General features: G+C 35.8%; 1 protein-coding gene across 4 annotated transcripts in view; it reads left to right on the top strand.

The window, feature by feature from the left end:
• The window catches only part of LOC111429033 (cell adhesion molecule 3-like), a 159,669-nt gene that overhangs the window by 127,221 nt on the left and 13,779 nt on the right, over positions 1-18,669 (top strand). For all 4 annotated transcript variants that reach the window (XM_071200195.1, XM_071200197.1, XM_071200196.1 and 1 more), the window contains one exon: positions 10,282-10,487. In XM_071200195.1, the coding sequence (XP_071056296.1) occupies positions 10,282-10,487 (206 nt within the window). The remainder of the gene's footprint in view (positions 1-10,281; positions 10,488-18,669) is intronic.

Raw genomic sequence — 18,669 nt, 5'->3', positions numbered from 1 at the left:
TAGCAGACAAAATAGAATAAGTTGCTGGCACAATTAGAAACAAAATTATGATGTAAATTTTCAACTTATTTTGATCTTGAAACGTATATTTTTAACAATCTGCTGTAATAATAATGGAGGTCACTTTCAACGTGTCTAACGTGGTACATCGCACGGAGAACAATATAGTCGCAGTGTTACCACACACAGAAAACATCTTCCTCTAACAAACGCGGTTAAACAGTCGTTATGTCGTTTTGCCTCAAGGTTTATATATTAAAGGTTGTCTAAGTTCCTATGCTGCAATACTTTGATTTTAGTTTGTGGGCGAGGGGCAAGAGCAGGAGTGTTTCGTGACGTAAGCGATCTCGGCCTCATGGCCATATGGTGCTCCATGCATTTGTTTAACTCGAAGTGTTTGGTGGTATTATTTTCCACATATGACGTAATGCGCAGTATGGTTGCGTACGAACCTAGACAACCTTTTATATATAAACCTTGGTTTTGCCTTGTATGCCATTTTGCCTTACACTCCCCTACAGCTAGATAATTCGATGAGAGACTATATATTCGATGTCATCGCCTTGGACACTTGCTTAAACGTAGAACTAGAATCATTTGAGTTTAGCCGTACTTCTTTTAAGACGGCTAAACCCGAATGTTTTTAGTTCTAGGTCTAGTGTTAGTGTTAGCTCTCGTGTTAGTTGTTATTCAGTGCTAGATTTGTATATTTTTTTTCCGATTGTCCATTATATCGAGATTTTACTATAATTGAAATTGATGAGAATAAGTTAGATAGATTAAGAGTGCTTCTCATGGCGTTAATTTAATTTTACAACCGCTGCATTATCTTAAGTCCGTTTAATCAGTGAGAAAAATCTCGACCGAAAACAAACCGGCGCCATAACAGAGACCGCCGACAGTAAAAAGAAAAACGGTATAACGAGGCCAGGGAGAGAAGGCTTAATTAACATACAAGCTCCGGCAAGCGAGGGATTTCTTCCGGCTTGGATGAAGCAACCTTTTTACTCGCGTTTTGCCCACCCGGTGCTTGCCCACGGGTTGTGCTCGCCCCTAACCCCGGGACGCGCCTAATTAAATAGCGGATCTACATGATTTACACAATTTGTCGCGCGGCGAATACAATAAAGCTCCACCGCGAAAATTAGCCGATGTCACCCCTTTCTGTTTTAACCCCGTTTTCTTTTATCGCACAAAAAGACTAATAAAACTATAACTTTTTTTGTGATAAAAATAACTGGTGCCATTAAAAACTTTGCGAGTTTTTAACATTTTCGCAAAACTGTTAAAAAGCACGCAAAGGAAACAAACCGTAATTTAAACTTTTCGTAAGCTTGTTAATCATATATCAATAATTTGGTTTAATTGGTTTAAATGCATGCTTACCATTTAGTTCACGTGCACTCAACACTTCAATTACATTTACCTAAATCATTTGTAGTAAAAAGTTTTCAACGTAATTTTTTTATGAAAGTTTTCAGCGAATCTTTTTAACGAAATTTTTATGAATCATTCTTACATTAATGGGCGGAATAAACACCACCACCATCCAATAAAATCAAATTTCACCCTCGTTCAAGCATATGTTAATTTAGGGGCTTACACCGTTCGCTCGGAATTCTCTCCAATACGAAAAAAACGTGCAAACTATAGACTACAACCCATAACTCTTTGTTGGAACGCGCAATCTACCGAACAATATTAACGTGCAATATCCGGTTGTAAATATTTAACGTATATTGCGATTCGCAATGAAACTATATCGCTTTAATTGATAGCCCTTAATCGTAGTCTCAATCGAAATGGCTTCATCAAAGACTAATCACCTATTAATGTTATGATTGTTGATGAGTGAAAATTTGGAGAAAATTTATTGTGTTATGATAGATGTATATTAAATCCGGCACCTCCGCCAAATATTATCATAATATTAAATCATGGTAACTCTACCGTTTATCGCACAAATAATCGACGGACCATTGATAAAGTTAATTTAATGGTCCGAACGATCATTATATATTTACAATGTACCGGTTTATGCAACAGCATGGCTATTCTTACGCTCCATTGAACGCGATTAGAGTCGCGCTGACGCAGTTTCGCGTAGTTTGAAAATTGATTCGTTTCAAAACGTCGCAGAGCGACATCGTCGTCAGGCGTCGGCGGCATTGGGACGGCCGTAAACTGACACGATGGGTGTTAACTCGGAACGTAAATCAGCGGTCGTGACGCGAAACGTCAAGAGACGCCGGTTGATTTACGTTTTTACCGGCTCATCGCGGTTCCTTACAGAAAGATCTGTGATATGAAATTAAATAACCCGGAATAGTATTTGTTCTGCACGCTAATAACATAGCTGGAGGAACTTATCTAATCGATAGAGTAATCATGTAAATGCAACAAGGTCTCTGAGGAATGAACGTGACGGGTGTGGTGGTTATATTAAATATTCTCTGTAATTGCGGTGTTAGGACGTCGATTCTAAATGGAGAGTTTTCTTTGTTTCCAAATTTTTGTGTATAATTGAAACAATCTAAATAAAAGAAATTAACTGTTTTCTGCGTGGCGTGCCATCGCCTCGGCTCTGCGGTTTACTTCAATTTCCTTGCAAACAGCGAAATTCTTCCCAACGGGCACAGGGTGTTCTTCTGCGCGAATTTTCTTGCATTTATAATTTCTGTCTCATTAGTATGCAAACCAAATCGTTGCGTCGCGTCGGTCGGCGCGGTGCTTTTTCATTTTCCTGCGGTGCCTCTTTCCGACCCTCGAAGAACGCTTTTTCCAACGAGCCGTTATTAACTAACCACGCTCTGCGAGCTCAGACGCGGAGATTTTGCGTCGAATAACGACGCAATCCCAACTTGAGCTTTTGCGGTTATCTTTGCATCAACAATAACATCTGAGACCGAAATTCTAATGAAATATATAAGATAACGGGATATATTTTGTGATAGATACAAATTTGGCATACATGAACCATGAATATTCAACGGGTTATATCTATCCCAAAATCTAACTTGTAAAATAAATGTGGATTATCTTGGGAATCGACCATACAAGGGAATTAAAATAAGAGTTGTCCTTTTTCTTTTAACGGAGCTTTTGGAACAATTTTATTCCTTCTTCAGGGCAAAACTAATCAATTAAAACAAAACAAGGCCAAAACTTACAATTAAAAAAGAAATAATTAAAATTGAACAATGCTTACAAATGGCCAAATACATAACGTAAGCCTGGATACTCAGTTTAACACTTCAATACTCAAAAATATGATAGTAAACAAATATATTATCAAAGTTAAAAATTAAGCACAAAATAACGTTAAATTACAATTTAAAATTATAAACGTCTAAATTATAAAATTCGGCACGAGTCACGTTAAAAGTTGAAAAAACCAGATTTACATGCAAGAACCAAAGGAACAAGGAAGGGGAAAAACGATCTTTATTTCAGAAAAATAACTAAAGGTGGCGTCGAAAATATGAAACATTACAATTCCAAAAATTTTATAACAAAAAACAATAAAATGAATTATATCTAAAACTGTAAAAATATCAAAAAAGCCAAATAAGTTAAAACGATTTAAAAAAACAACAATTAGAGTTATCTTTGGAGTTGTTACTGGAAGACCAATTATTAGTAACTAGGAAGGCCATATACAGAACTTAAATTTTCAGTATCAGTTCTAAAATTCACCGATCCAACTTCTCTATTAATATATACCATTTCTAGAAAGAGTCGCTTATTGGCACACTTTTACTATCCTCCTGATAAACTATCTAGAGGATGGTTGCCATGGTTACGGCGGTTTTAAGCACTCTCATTGGCTAAGAGCTGGATTTATCTATCGGATAAATTTATCAAGAGGTGGTAAAAGTGGGCCATTGTAATTTAACTTCTTTTCAAGGATAGAGATATTGTCAAAATAAAAGTGATGCTAAACAGTGATCCTTAACGTGATGCGCAACTAAAGCACTCTTTCTTTCTTGGTGTGCGTGACAATCTCTCTTATGCTGGTTGATACGGTTAGATAAGTATTGAGAAGTAGTTCCTATATATGAACCATCGCAATTGCTACATGGGATCTTATAGATGACATTTGACTTGGATAACAACGGTACAGGTTCTTTAGTTCTTGGGAATAAACAGGAAAGAGGTAAAAAATTGGTGTTAGAAAACCTCAGGGTTTCTAAAAAATGTTAAACATTTTTTTTTATTACTTTCCCAAAAGACAGGGTTGGAAATTAATTTAATTCTATCCCGCATGGCGACAAGTATTAATCTTTTGATTGATAGGATGATTGGAATAAAAATGTATGAATTAACCCGAGTATGTGGATTTGTACCAATCTAAGATTAGTGAACCTTAGTGTTCAGAAAAGGTACATATGAGTTAACCTCGGTCTCAACAGTAAACTGTAAATGTAGATCAAAACCATTAAATACGTCAAGAACATTGTCAATGTGATCTGAGGGAACTGCACAGATAATATTATCCACATACTTAAAGATGAATAGAAAAGTAAAGTTGAGTAAAGGAACGCACTCATCCAAAAGATGATCCATAACCATAGTAGCTAAAATGGGGCTGAGAGGACACTCCATTGAAGTACCAAATTTCTGGCTGTAATTCTTTTTATCAAAAATAAAATGAGATGATTCAAACAAAAACACTATTAGTTCGACGAACAGCTCTTTGTCAATAGATGTTGTCATTTCCAAAAGGTCCCACTTAGTAGTGATAAGTTTTTTTACCAACTCTAAGGGAATGTTGGTGAATAATTAAACCACGTCAAGTGAAATCATACATTGTGGTAACTTAAAATCCTTTATTTTATCAACAAAAGTAAACGTGTCCTTGATGTTATAAGTGGTTCTTTCACTGAAGAGCTTACTCAAAATTTCAGCTAAGAATTTAGAGAGTTATGGTTGTGAATTTTTGAAAGTCCATACCATTATAACAAATCAATTCTAGCAGTAACTTGGAGCCTTACTTAAAATTGTATATGTGGACTGATCGCCAAATAAACTAATAGATTTTTGTATGTACTCTGATTCATTCATACAAACGGTAACTTGACCCTTTTCAACCTTTAAGATGAGGAGAGGGTCATCTCTATCCTTTCTCAGAAATGCTTTAGTTAATAAAAATGCCTTTTTTATTAAAGACTGAGAGCGTGGTAGCTGTGATTTTCCTTGTAAAAAATTATTGCCCTCTTTACATTTTGTTCGCATTTAGGGGCCAGCTTAATAACTGATTCAACCTCTGCAAGCAATTTGAGAAACCGAAATCGAAGTCGCATCAGGTACCAAACCAAATTTTGAAACCAAGGACAAAAAATTCTTTACAATTTCGGGAACCTCAACATTACTTCTATTAATAAACCACCTGTCGTCATTTTTACATACATTGTATTTGTATTGTTAAAAATCTTCGTGTATGAGAAGTTTAATTTTTCTTCGAAATCGTTTAACAGGTCTAACGGTAAACTATCTACAAGCTTACGTTCTATTTGCTTAATACTAGCCTTAATCTTTTTTAAATGATAAAAGGTAATATCGATTTCAAAATTAAGTACTTTTACCGCCAACCCATCATTAAATTCACGAATCCTTCCAGTGATTGTAGCTCTGTCTCCAAACATTAACGCTTTTCATGCCGTTCTTGACGTGTGTCGGTATTAATCCATGTGGTCGATACTTGAGTAAGAAGTGTTTTTTATTATGTAGTTTGGCTAATCTGGTGTTAAGGTTTATCTTTGTCTTTAATAACTAAACAGCTTGATGTCCATAAGACGTCGTTATCCAAAAAACCCATTAGGAAATACGTGGAAAAGAATCTTGGTCGTTACAATATAGTAAATGTGGACAATCTTGGGAATTGACCATACGCTTTCGGAACAATTTTATTCCTTCTTCAGGGCAACACTAATCAATTAAAACAAAACAAGGCCAAGACTTCCAATTAAAAAAAAAATTAAAATTGAACAATAGGCTTAGGTTATGTATTTGGCTTTTTATGGTTCCATTTGTAGGTATTTTCCACGTATTTCTTGTAAAAGTTTATTTCACGGTTTATTTAATTATAAATCTTTTTGGCCATAATTTTTGCACCTTATTTTCAAGTATAATACCTCCCCTTTCGAATCCCCGCGGCACCTGAGAGTTCATATTTCAAACGTAATTTACAAATTACCGAGGTGGCACACGGAGGTTTCATAAAGTCGGGAAGCCCTACCCCAGGTCCTTTTGCACCACCAGACTCGTATTTCGCCTAATCTCGAGTAACAGGGAAAAATAAGAGAGAAAGGACGGCAGCTACGTGTACAATTACCTTACCTTTAGTCCTTTGCATGTTTTTAATGGCTTTCTTTATGGGTTTTCCTTTTTATCATTTATATTTTTTTCTTTCTTTTTTCGTAAAGATATCAAAAATAAAATTGTATAAAAAGTAAATGTTAAATCATGTTGGATTATTTTAGGTGTTAAAGATTGATCTAGATTCCGAGTAAGGCTTTGATCGAAAATTGAAAACTGTCGACATGAATGGAGGGACGTCGCGACGCCCTGGACGCGTGTCATGCTGGGAACACCGCCGGTGGCGGATTGTTGGTGTAAATTAAATCTTGCGCGCGACTGTCAGCCGCACAGCCACGTCCGTAAATAATAATGTACATAATTAAATCGACGGCCAATATTCGGGTAGCGGCCCCACGTGAATGGGGCGTTCCATTTATCAGGTCGCGCCCGGATCCGGATCGGCGTTGCTGTAAACACGGTATTAATTCGGTGTCAGTTTCATCAGATACCATGAATTATCGTTGGTGATATTTTTGCGTCACACACACGACTCCTGTCCGGATGGTAAAACTACCTACTCTTCGTCTAAATTAGAATCCCTTAATAAACGAGCCGCTGGTAGAAAATATTTATGCGTCGTGTAACGAACATTTCGCGGAGAGCTAATGGAAAATACAGAAAAAACCGAATGTTCACTCAAAAACAAATCCTCTTACCGTGGTGTCCGGGCCGCGCGAAAGTGGCACGCGCCCCTCGCTCACCCTCGACGCTCTTTTTTCTCTCTTCCCTTTCCGGGAGAGCCATGCTGGAAGAAAGCTTCTTTTGCTTACAAAGCGCGTTATTACTCGTTACCTGCATTCGCTATACCCATCAGGGCCGAGTTCAAAGGATGTGCGAGGGCGCGCTCATTTTTAAAATGCTTATTTTGTCGGCCGTTACCGCGGCCAGGGCGCTGGTAGTACCTGGATGGCGGTGCCTTTTATCTTCGGACCGAGAGGTGGATTCCAATTTACACATTGATATAGGCTACGCGTTTGGCGTCGGTCCCACTAACGGAATAGAATAAATTTCGCGGGCGTCAGCTTTTGACAAAGAAGCGAAAAAATGCTCGTCGAACAATATAAATTCAAATAAGAGTAAAGCTTATTGTTACAACGTAATGAAAATCAACTGCTAATGAATAGCCGTTTTTTATTTATTTTTTTTTTCGCATTTGCGAAGAATACAATGGAAGTCATACCTTTTCATGGTATAAAAAAAACGGTTTAATTAAAATGTTCACCATGTATTGATGGAAAAATATATATTTTAAAAGCGTCATTAAAAGTTTCTAAAAAATAATGAGAATAGCAAAAAATAGCCCCAGACCCTATCACAAAAATCAACATCAAATGAAGGTGATGAATCCATTCAACAGAACATGGGACATTATCAACCAACCTCTATGAACTCCTACAAAATGTGTACCGAGATGTAAATGTTGTAGAAATATATGAAAACATTGTAGTTGTTTCTCAAAGTTTTCTCAAGAGACTAAATTTCAAAGTTTTTAGCAACCACGTTTGTTCTTAGCAGAAGAAACAAATCAAAACAAAGTGAAACAAGCGAAACAAAAATAATCTGTTATGTTTGTCGAACGAAGCTTTTTGAAAGCTCTCTTTCTGAGAACAGAGTCTTTTGCTTGCCAAATTGTTCCAAAGTGTAAAATTTACACAAATTTGGAAAAGGTTTTGCTTTTGTCGAAATAAACAAGTTTGACAAATCCGAAATAGTTTGCGTCGAAGACAAAATAGTTTGCTGCAGTTTTCGAACTATCTGGTTCTCTTCAGCACGACGAAGAAGTCGTGGAACGAAAGTTTTGCAGAACGATGTTCCTAAAAGCAGTTCAAAATCAAAAATTACCTGAGTTTTGAAAGAAAAATTTCCTATACCTGAAAATCTTACATTTTGACATTGATATTTTACATTTCTCCAGCTAGATAAATGATCTAGCTGGATAAAACTCAAAGAAACACACAAACTCAGATCAAAAAGTGATCTGAGTTTTGTGGAATTACGAATTTCGCTCAAAATAAGCTACGTTTGTCCTAAGGTTGTCAGAGGCGATGTTGTCTTCCTCAACTCATCACAATAAATATAAAAATTTACCTAACAATAAAGACATGACATTCAATAATGATTTTATTGATTATTTACAGTTCAAAAAATTAACTATTTATAACTCGGTTATCTCAAGAGCTTATTTCTTGCTTAAAGTACACAAAGAAGAACTCTTCTTTCGCCCTATTATTTCAGCTGTCGGTTCAGCTACGTATGGGCTAGCTTAGTTGTCAGCTAAGTTGTTATCTGTTGCCTTCGATGACAAAATTGAGTTCAAGGTAAGAAACACCATTTATTTCGTTGGTGAAATGAGAGGAAAGACTTTACCTGGTAGTTTTGTAGTTGCGTCTTGGAATGTGGTTAGTTTTTTTTACTAATATTCCTGTTGATTTGGTGGTTATTATTAAGGAACAATGGTCATATTTATCTGATGAATTTGATGTCAGCAAGGATCTTTTTCTTAGAGAATTCCCAAGTCCCATTCATTAAGAAGTACGTAGATGACATCAATTTATCCATTCTAGTTGATTCGGAGGATACGATTCTCAGTGTTTTCAATAACTTCAACAATCATATCCAGTTCACGATTGAAAGTGAATTCCTTGCAATTGTAAGATTCTTTGTGTTAATTTTACAATTTATTACTCATTTTCGTTGTATTTAGTTTAAGGATTACCCTGAAAAAGCTTTAAAATAAAAGCGAAATATTGATAAATTACATAAATTGCCTTTTTTTCTCGATTGATTCTATCCTGGAATAGTTTTATCTTATTTTTGCCAATGGGATTAAAAATCTCCTCTCTGAGTGTTAGTCTTTTAATACAATCAGGGTAAATAGACTTCTGATAATTGTTTTCGGATATTTTGCAACCTCGGCTTGCTTAAGCTGCTTAAATACTTTAATAACTGCACCATAATGGCAAAATGAATGTCTTGATTTGGGTGAGTGTGTCACTCTCGACGTTTATGCGTACAAAACTATTCATGGTAATAAAGCTTTGGTAATGTCAATACCTTCGACCAGCAATCACAACGCTTTTACTTTCTCAAGGGTTATGACATGTTTTAGTAGCCAAAAAAATAAAATTACTAGATTTACAAAAACGTAATCGGAATAAATATTTTTTTTAGCTACGTCATCAAATCCCCAAAACATTAAACATACGTCTGCTGATTTAATACGAAAATTTTTACTTTAATACGAAAACTAAAAATGCTATGATAATACGTTTTGGATGAAAATTGTTTGTAATAAAGCAAAAAAAAAATTAATCCCGATCCGATTTGACTGAGCTATGATTATTACGAACCCTATCATCACAAACAACAAAATGAATTTTATCTAAAGATTTAAAAACGGTTGATGGGATTAATTTTAATTAAAATTGTTTATAATCACAAAAACGTAATCCATAAGCGATTTCGTTTCAACTATTTAAAATAACTTTATAAAATCCTCAAGTTTTTAAATGATGAAAATTCTATCTAATTATGAAAACGAATGCTCGCTAATTTGCAGCTGAGTCGTATAACGCAATAACATTAACACAACTTAATTTTAATTAATTTTTGTTTTCATGTTTTCCGTGTTTTTCGTTCAACATCGTTGCAAGCGACGATGAAACGACGACGGAGTAACGCAAAACTTATAGCGGGTTACATCCCCCAAAGTAAATATTTGTCGAGATATTTAGCCGGTTTGCTAGGTAAACCAGCAGCAGCAGATCCTCGTAATGATCGTCCATAAATTCGGGATAATTAGCGCGAAACACGGCCTACCCGACCTGATTTATGAACACGACGCGGTCGCAATACTTGATATTTAAGGATTAATTACGGCGCGACTCCTATTCGTATTAACCGTACCATTAATCCTTCCAGGTGGTTCGTGCCTGCACCTGGTGGAGTTGAGGATTCCAAGCCACGCCGTTCGCGACCAAAGCGCAAGGTTGGAATGCCACTTCGACCTCGACGGCGAAACTTTGTATTCTGTCAAATGGTACAAGGATGGCAACGAATTTTATAGATACGTACCAAGAGATAGTCCACCAGTGCAGATATTTAAACTTCCAGGTGTAACGGTTGATGTAAGTACTTATTATTAATTAATTAATATTATTTATATGTTGTTTAAAGTATCAATTTGATTTAAATATTTATTTGTTTACGAGAATAATACAATTATAACAAAATTATCTGGTAATTATGAAAATAATCATATTTTGAAACGATACCTAAAGCAATTAATAGTTATTCAATGCAATTTTAATTAATTTTAAATTGTAATTGGAACGAATAATGTACGTGTATTGTTATTTTGAAATTGAACGCGTGCAATTTTTGCGCCAGTCATACATGACGGGGCTAGGTGATTTTTAATACATGACGACGCGAATAATATGGGGGAAAATAGACGGTGATGTGAATATGGAGCGTTGTGTTTTCCGGATGTGAGGTTTCACGTTATTTTAAACAAATCGGGCTTGTGGAAATTCGACCGCACATTTTGGGCTATCGCGAGATTCCACTCTAATTTTCCATTTAATTGTCGTATAATTACACGGGCAGACGAGAATTTTTCACGTCCGATTCCGCGCAAACAAGCAGCTCGCGAATCGTTTTACATTCGGAAAAAATAAATTGAATAAACAAGGAAAAAAGCTGACGCGCGCTTCACATTGTAGTGTAGAGGCATGTGCATAAATCGAAACGGGCAATTTTCGGTCGCCGATAGCCGTGCTAAATAAATAGAGCCTCTGCTCGCATTATATATGAAAATTATCCGACCGATGTTTGCTTATCGTTTACCATAATCCGGATTATAGCGTTCGATCGGCATTTCGAAAACGAGCGACCGTTTCGCACACAAATACTTCATCCGCAATCTTCCCAATGCCGCTTTTGGTGAATGTAGCGGTTCCATTTGTTTGGCCACGTGTCGTCGGTAATGAATGTCGAGTGTGGCAAATATACGATATCGATTCTTTTCTGATACAAACGTGACAATTTCAAGTATCAATAACAATTCCCTTGTACATATATGTTTCAGATATCTAAAAATCGTTTTATACATAACTACGTAATATAGGTCAAAAGTTCGACACGCTCACTGACATTACCGGAGAAAAAGACTTAGACCTTATCGTCGGCAATGTCTTAAATGTCAAAAAATGTGGCATTAAAAAGGAGTTAAGGAATATAAAATATCACCTCATTTCACACCAATAGAGGAGTTTGAAATTATTATTAATAAGCAAAATCTTGATATAAAGGATTAATATGGGGAAAAAATTTTAATTTCCACTTTAACCTGTTTGTATAAATAATTTTAATAACAACTAAAACTAGAGCTAACACTAACACTAGATCTAATACTAAAGAAGAAAGAAACTTGTCTGCTGAAAGCAATATCTAGTCCAAAAGCAAATAGTCTTGAGCACACAATGCCTGATCTTCTTTTAGCAGTCTTCCATTAGCAGTATGTAGTCCTGTATTAGTAACAGTATCTAACTTTCTGGAAGGAGTATTTAGTCTTCCATTAGCAATATCTAAAGTTGTATCAACCGTTTCTCTCTGAAAAACAATATCTAATGTTCTGCCAGCAAAATATAATCTTTTGCAAATAAGAAATAGTCTTCTTTAAACAATAAGTAGCCCTTTGCAAATAAAAATAATGGGTTCTGCCAATACTATCTAGTTTTCTGTCTTAAGTATCTACTCTACTGCCAGCAGTATCTAGTTTTCTGTAAACAGGAGATAGTCTTGAGCAACTATAATCTAATTTTATCTTTATTTTATTTTACTTCCGAAATTACAGGGTTGCCCCTAATTACAAATTTCAGAACTTAAGTCTATTAGTACATAATATAACCAATAAAAACAAACGAAACAACCAAGATCAAGCATAAATGTTAATTAACGCATCACAGAACGCGCGGAGGATATGTTGAACCAAAACTAAAAAAAAACAAATTAACAGAATTACATCACAAATTACAAAATTCAAAAAAAGTGTCAAATGTTGTTTAAACGATCTAATATCAATGCCAAACAGAGGTATGAAGGAAGAAGGCGACAGTGTACAGTCAAGGGATTCTAATAAGAGGAGAATTTCGTCTCAGTTCAGTTGAAAAACGAGGAATATAGAAAAATTTCTTTAGCCTACCACAATATGCAGGCGCATAGAAACTAATATTTTCTAATATTAATGGAGCATTTATACTATTATTCAATATTTTTTGTAGAAAACAGAGCGATATAATTTTTCTTCTGAGAGACAACCTGGTGATCTTAAATAATTTGCGTGCAAATTTGTACGATCTAAAACCAATGAAAACATGGAATTTTTATAGTAAAGATACCTAATAAATTTATTTTAAATAGTTTCTATTAAATTAGAATGAAGAATTGACACGGGATCCCATACTATTACCGCATATTCCAGCTTAGATCGCACTAAAGAATTGAACAGTAATTGCAGCGTCTGTAAGTTTGAGAAACTGTACCCATTTCTACTGACAAATCCTAAGAGACGCAAAGCTGTGGTTGCTGTGGCTTTAATATGTTCAGCAAAGTATAAAGCAGGCGAAAACAGCACACCCAAGTCTCTCTTTTTAACAACACACCTCAAATTCACATTATTTATTTTATATACAAATTCTATCAGCCTCTTACTCAATTTAGACACATTAAAATGGAGCTTGTTGTGCCGACACCAATTAAATACGTTATCTAAATCAGACTGTAAGGACCGGCAGTAATCTCTTATATGTAGTATCTAATCTTCTAGAAGTAGTAGGAATTTTCTGTAAACCGCCTAATCCTCCGCCAAAGGCAATATCTATTCTTCTATAGTCACTATCTAGCCTTCTAGAAGCAGTAGATAGTCCTCTATAACCAATATATAATCTTCTGTTAACAGTATCTACTATTCCATTAATAATATCTAGTCTTCTACTGGCAGTATGAAGACTTTTGCGGATAATATGTCGTTTTGGGTCGTCCTTAGAGTGTCCGTTATATGAAAATGTTTTATTTGCACTTTAAACTGTTTTATAAATAATTTAAATAACAACTAACACTAGATCTAACATTAAAGAAGAAAGAAACTTTGATGATGTAGTGTTACTTCTAGTTTTGGTTCAATGAAGAATATACAAAAGTCTAACGCTGAATAACAAGTAAAACTAGAACTAACACTAGCATTAGAACTAAGACTACACCTAGACTAGAAACATTCGGGTTTACCCGTCTAAACAGACGTATGGCTAAACCCAAGTGTTTCTAATTGTAGGTCTAGTCGTAGTCCTACTTTTAGTTCAATAAAAATCTATAACAATCTAGCAATGATTACCAAGTAAAACTAGAAATAACACTAGACCTTAGATCTAGAAACATTCGGGTTTGGCCGTCTTAAGAGACGCTCGGCTAAAACCGAATATTTCTAGTTCTAGGTCTAGTGTTAGTTATAATATTAATTGTTAACTAACACTAAAGCTAGAACTAGAAGCATACGGGTTCAGCTGTCTTAAGAGACGTACAGCTAAACCCGAAACTTTCTAGGTCTAGTGCTAGTTCTAGTTTTAGTTCAATGAAAAATATACAACAATCTAACACTGAATAAGTTTAGCCGAGCGTCACTTAAGACAGCTAAACCCTAATGTCTCTAGTTCTAGGTCTAGTGTTATTTCTTACAATTATTATCATAATATATAATAATTGTTACCTAACACCAGACCTAAAACTAGAAGCATTCGGGTTTAGCCGTCTTAAGAGACATACCGAATGTTTCTAATCCTAGGTCTGGTGTTAGTTCCACTTTTAGTTCAATAAAGATATACAACAATCTAGCACTAAATAACAAGTAAAACTAGAACTACCATCCTTGATTTATACATCGTATAGACAACTCGGCGAATACCCCAACTTTATCTATAAATATGGAATAGAGCAACTTGGGGAATAACCGGAACTGGATTCTATCTACTTGCGCTAACATTTATATTTAAATACATTAATGTATTAAGTAGATAATTAATACTATGATTTAAAAATATTATGTTCGTTATATCCGAAGATTGTTCTAACGAGATCCGTTATATCGAGGATTTACTGTATTTAGAGATTATAATCGATCATTTCCTATCGCACTCGTAAACATAATAGCGTCATATCGAGCTTTTATTGAATCTATTGTGATTATATTAAACTATAATATTAATAGCTTTTGATAAGAGAGCGTTTATAACGTCGTAAGATGAATCATTTTGATAAACAAATAAAAACGGTACTTGAAAATAAAAGTAAAAGCTTTTTGAGGTAATGTAGGGTGTTAATGAAACGATAATATCTAAGATGGAACTTTAATGTGAGGTATGAAACATAAGATTTTTATGCTTTAACTAAATTACTTTAACAAGACAGGAGAAAAATTAAACAAGAAATCCTCGGTGGTCTTATGAAAGAAATACTGCCTTAATATCTTCGCTGGCAAACCTTAAGAGGAGCGATGCATCATAGAAGGGCTGGTCCTAATTACCCGCAAGCAGCATCGGTATTACACTTGGCCCAAGCAGTTAGGACCGCATTGGCCGACATTTAAGACTTGAGTTGTTCCCGTTGACGTATAGCTTCAAAAACTTTTATTATTACAAAACTTATTCAATTTTTTAATTTTTTTATCTTTAACCATCTGTTAAGTGATGTTTAAAATTATCTAATGATTTAAAAGAGCGGAAGAAATTAATACACAATTCGCTATTAAAGTTAATCGGTTCAATTACATTATCGCTGTAAGCGAGTTTGCCGATGAACTGGCTTGAAAGTTAGTAGTTGGGTGGCCGTGGGGCGGCGAAGAGGAAAGATTCAAAATCGCCGTCGCAAAATTAATTGGACCGGCGAAAATTAGAAACACTTAATTAAAGAGATATATCAGAAAAGGAACAAGAAAACGGCCGCGCCGCGGCGGCGGGCTACTTTCAAACTAATTAATACGCGACGCGAACTTTGATTAACGGCTCAACCCTCGCTTTTTTCCATAAACGCGTTTATTACCTGCAGTTTTTTACGTCCCCACTTTTACGCCGCCGCAATTGCGGGGGTGGACTGTCTCGGTTTTCGATCGATTTCGCACGCTTGCGAAATTTGCATTGCCGGGTTTGTCGTCCAACGCTATCAAAAATCTATTCGTTCGTGTCGAGATGTAATCGGATACAGTATACACCGACGAACGCCTCGCAAAAGACCGAAAGAGTGAGAAGGTACTACGCGGAGAAAATGGGCGTGTATACAAGAGGGGAAGTAGATCGTTTTAAAAGCCTTGTAACGCAAATATCTTTCCCGGGTTCGTAAATTTTTCGTTGAACAGAATCGCAAATGACCGCCGACTGAATTATGTGTAATACTTATTAACAGAACCCACCACGAGCGTAGAAAAGATACTGAAATCTCCAAGGGAAAAAGTATTTGCCTTGTCTGAAACCATAAATTTAGTTACGAAAAGGAACCGTAAACGAATACGATGGAGCGCACTAAGTGATATACGATTCAATTAAATTACGAAGAACACCACCAACGGTAAAAAATTACTCATCAAATCAATTGTATTGAAAGTTGGTTTTTCATGTTTGGAGTAAATTTGCATTGAATTAGGTCAATGTACTGAAGATATCGATCAAACATTGAGTAATTATTGGACCTATCATTAATAACTTTTCTTTCACTTACATCGCCAAAAAAAATACACTTTACTCTATCATTAAATGTTAATCGTTTTCTAATACCACATCATCAACGTTATTATAGAACTATAGCTATACATATAGTACTCATTAATATACATTATGAATTTGATTCACTACTATACCAACATTTCAAGAATTTGTATTAGGTTGTATCTAGTTTATTTAACTTAGCCAATTTAACTTGTATTTACACAAATGATACTGATGTGATAATGTGTGTAGAAGGAACAAAGAAGAGCTAGAATTATTGTTGATCACATGGAAAAAGAATAATCTTATGTGGTGGGATAAAAGAGATTGCAATGAAGATTTAGCATGGAGTCAATTTTAAGATATACTTAAAATTTAGCCATTAAGGAGTTTTTTTTGACTTTGTGACCAAAATGCTACCCAAACGGTATTTAGGAGAGATAAAGAAACGATTCAGAAATTAGATGAATTGGTAGATAACAAAAAGACATATGTATTTAACATTCGAAAGAAAAACCTTTTGAATTTAGCAGAAAATTACACGTCAAAATGATTTCCCGTGCTCGAAAACCAAAAAAGCGCCGCCGTATAATTACCTTATAATTAAGTTCGAACGTCATTTAAACGGAGTGGAGAAGCGTGCGCGACGACGTGAATTTCGTTCTGAAAGTTGAAAAAAGTTCACGAGGTCCGAACCGGTTAGCGCGAATATCGCGTGAACCTCTAAATAAACACCGACTTCTTATCTGATCGTAAGTTCGCGTTTTAAGCGAGCTCCTTGACTAATTAGCCGTGTTATCCGACCCTCTAAATGGGACGTCAATGAACGGTTGTCGCGCTATCACGTTAATCGATAAAGGAAATATTATTCTAACCGTGAATTGTAAGTAAATACGTCCCGTAACATTCAATTACCTTAAGATAAACATTTAAAATGAAATTTAATGTAATAACAAGTGGTGATCAATAAAATATAATTAGTTGGGGAATTAGGAATGTATCCAAGAAATATTTCGGCATTATTCAGGATCTCGGAAGTTTAGTATTAATACGACGCTCGGATGGTTCTGCATCGTTTCTGCCATCATATAAAGCGCCTCGCATCTAATTTCTCGCTACAACAGCAACCTAGGGCATGTTTTCGTTCCCCTCCTCAGTTTCATACCAAAATGTACATCCGTGCGCTAATCTCATTATCGTCTTGGAAAGAGGGCTGCATATACCTGCAGTGAGTAATAAGTGCGCATTCGTCCAACCAACCAACCGGCGAAGATATGCAACGCGATAATTCGACTATAGAAAGTATTACTTAGACCGTGATTGCTTAATGGCACGCCAAGTTAATGCTGTTAGACTACTTCTAAAACGTTATCTTTATTGCAAACTTAACAAAATGAGTTCACCTGACTGCAAATCGTAAAAGATTGAATAATTTATTAGGAAATCCACCGGCTCCTCCGCCAAAATTACATCAAACAGAAACGTTTCAAAGAAATAAAAGAAAGAATACACTTCCTTCGTTTTGTTATTTAAAGAAAGCTTTTAGCTTATATTTCTAATTATAGAAGACGTCTCGGCTCGACAAAACGGATGATCCCATCTCCTCAGCGCGCCGCGTTTATTCTAAACCCACAATGGGGCCTGATGTACGATATTCCGAGCTGCTTAAGGTCTGATATATCGCCTTCTCGTTGCGGTTTAGTCCTGGAATAGAATGGCTAAGCTACCTGCCATAGAAGGCACCGTGCAGAGCAAAAATGTGCATCGATTTTTGACTCAGACGTTGTACGGTAAAACGACCTACTAAAACCGACGTTTCTTTTTTTACGTTGTGAAAACTGGAAGGGCGCACACTATGAAAGGACTAGGAACGTGGGACCCACAGGGGTCTACTCTAATATAATTTTTGCTTTTAATATAAATTTAGTGCGAAGGTTCGTGAACATTTTTGCACGGTATAATATAGTAGCGTCAGATGGAAAGCAAAAAAAGGAAGCTTGAGTGGTGTATAATGAATTTTAGAAAGGTAAAATAGAAGAAAAGATTTTCTTTATAGTACCAACATTTTCTATTCTCCCTTTTTATTTATTGTTCACTAAATTATGGTTAATGAGTGTGGTCATTAATGGTCGAAATGAAACGTGTCCACTAAAACAAACTGAAACACAAACAAAATAAGCGCGAAAGAGAGAAAGCGGAAGTACCGTATGGGCACGTTTATTACGCGGATTCAGTTTTGGGAAATAATAGGCGAAACGCAAAACGACCGGCGACTAATTACGCAATAATGCGGCCCAATATTTCAAAAGAACGGGGGCGACAGTGCAACGAGTGCACCCGGGAAAGTCGGAAAATGCATTCCATTAGCGGGCGGCGACCGTTTCGTAAACTGCACGCCACTGGTCCCAAACTTCGCGCTCGGTAATAGAGGGAGCGGCTAACCGAACGTCCCGTATTATTCAAATGACGCGGCGCAAACGACCCTTTGATACTTTAAAATTTTCAGGGCGCATATGCTGTTCCTGCCCAAGTCTCCGGAACGGATACGCCACTACCT

The sequence above is a fragment of the Onthophagus taurus genome, chromosome 11, assembly GCF_036711975.1.
Source record: "Onthophagus taurus isolate NC chromosome 11, IU_Otau_3.0, whole genome shotgun sequence".
Lineage (NCBI taxonomy): Eukaryota > Metazoa > Arthropoda > Insecta > Coleoptera > Scarabaeidae > Onthophagus > Onthophagus taurus.
Note: the sequence above shows the minus strand (reverse complement) of the source record. Positions and strands in the feature narration are given on the sequence as shown.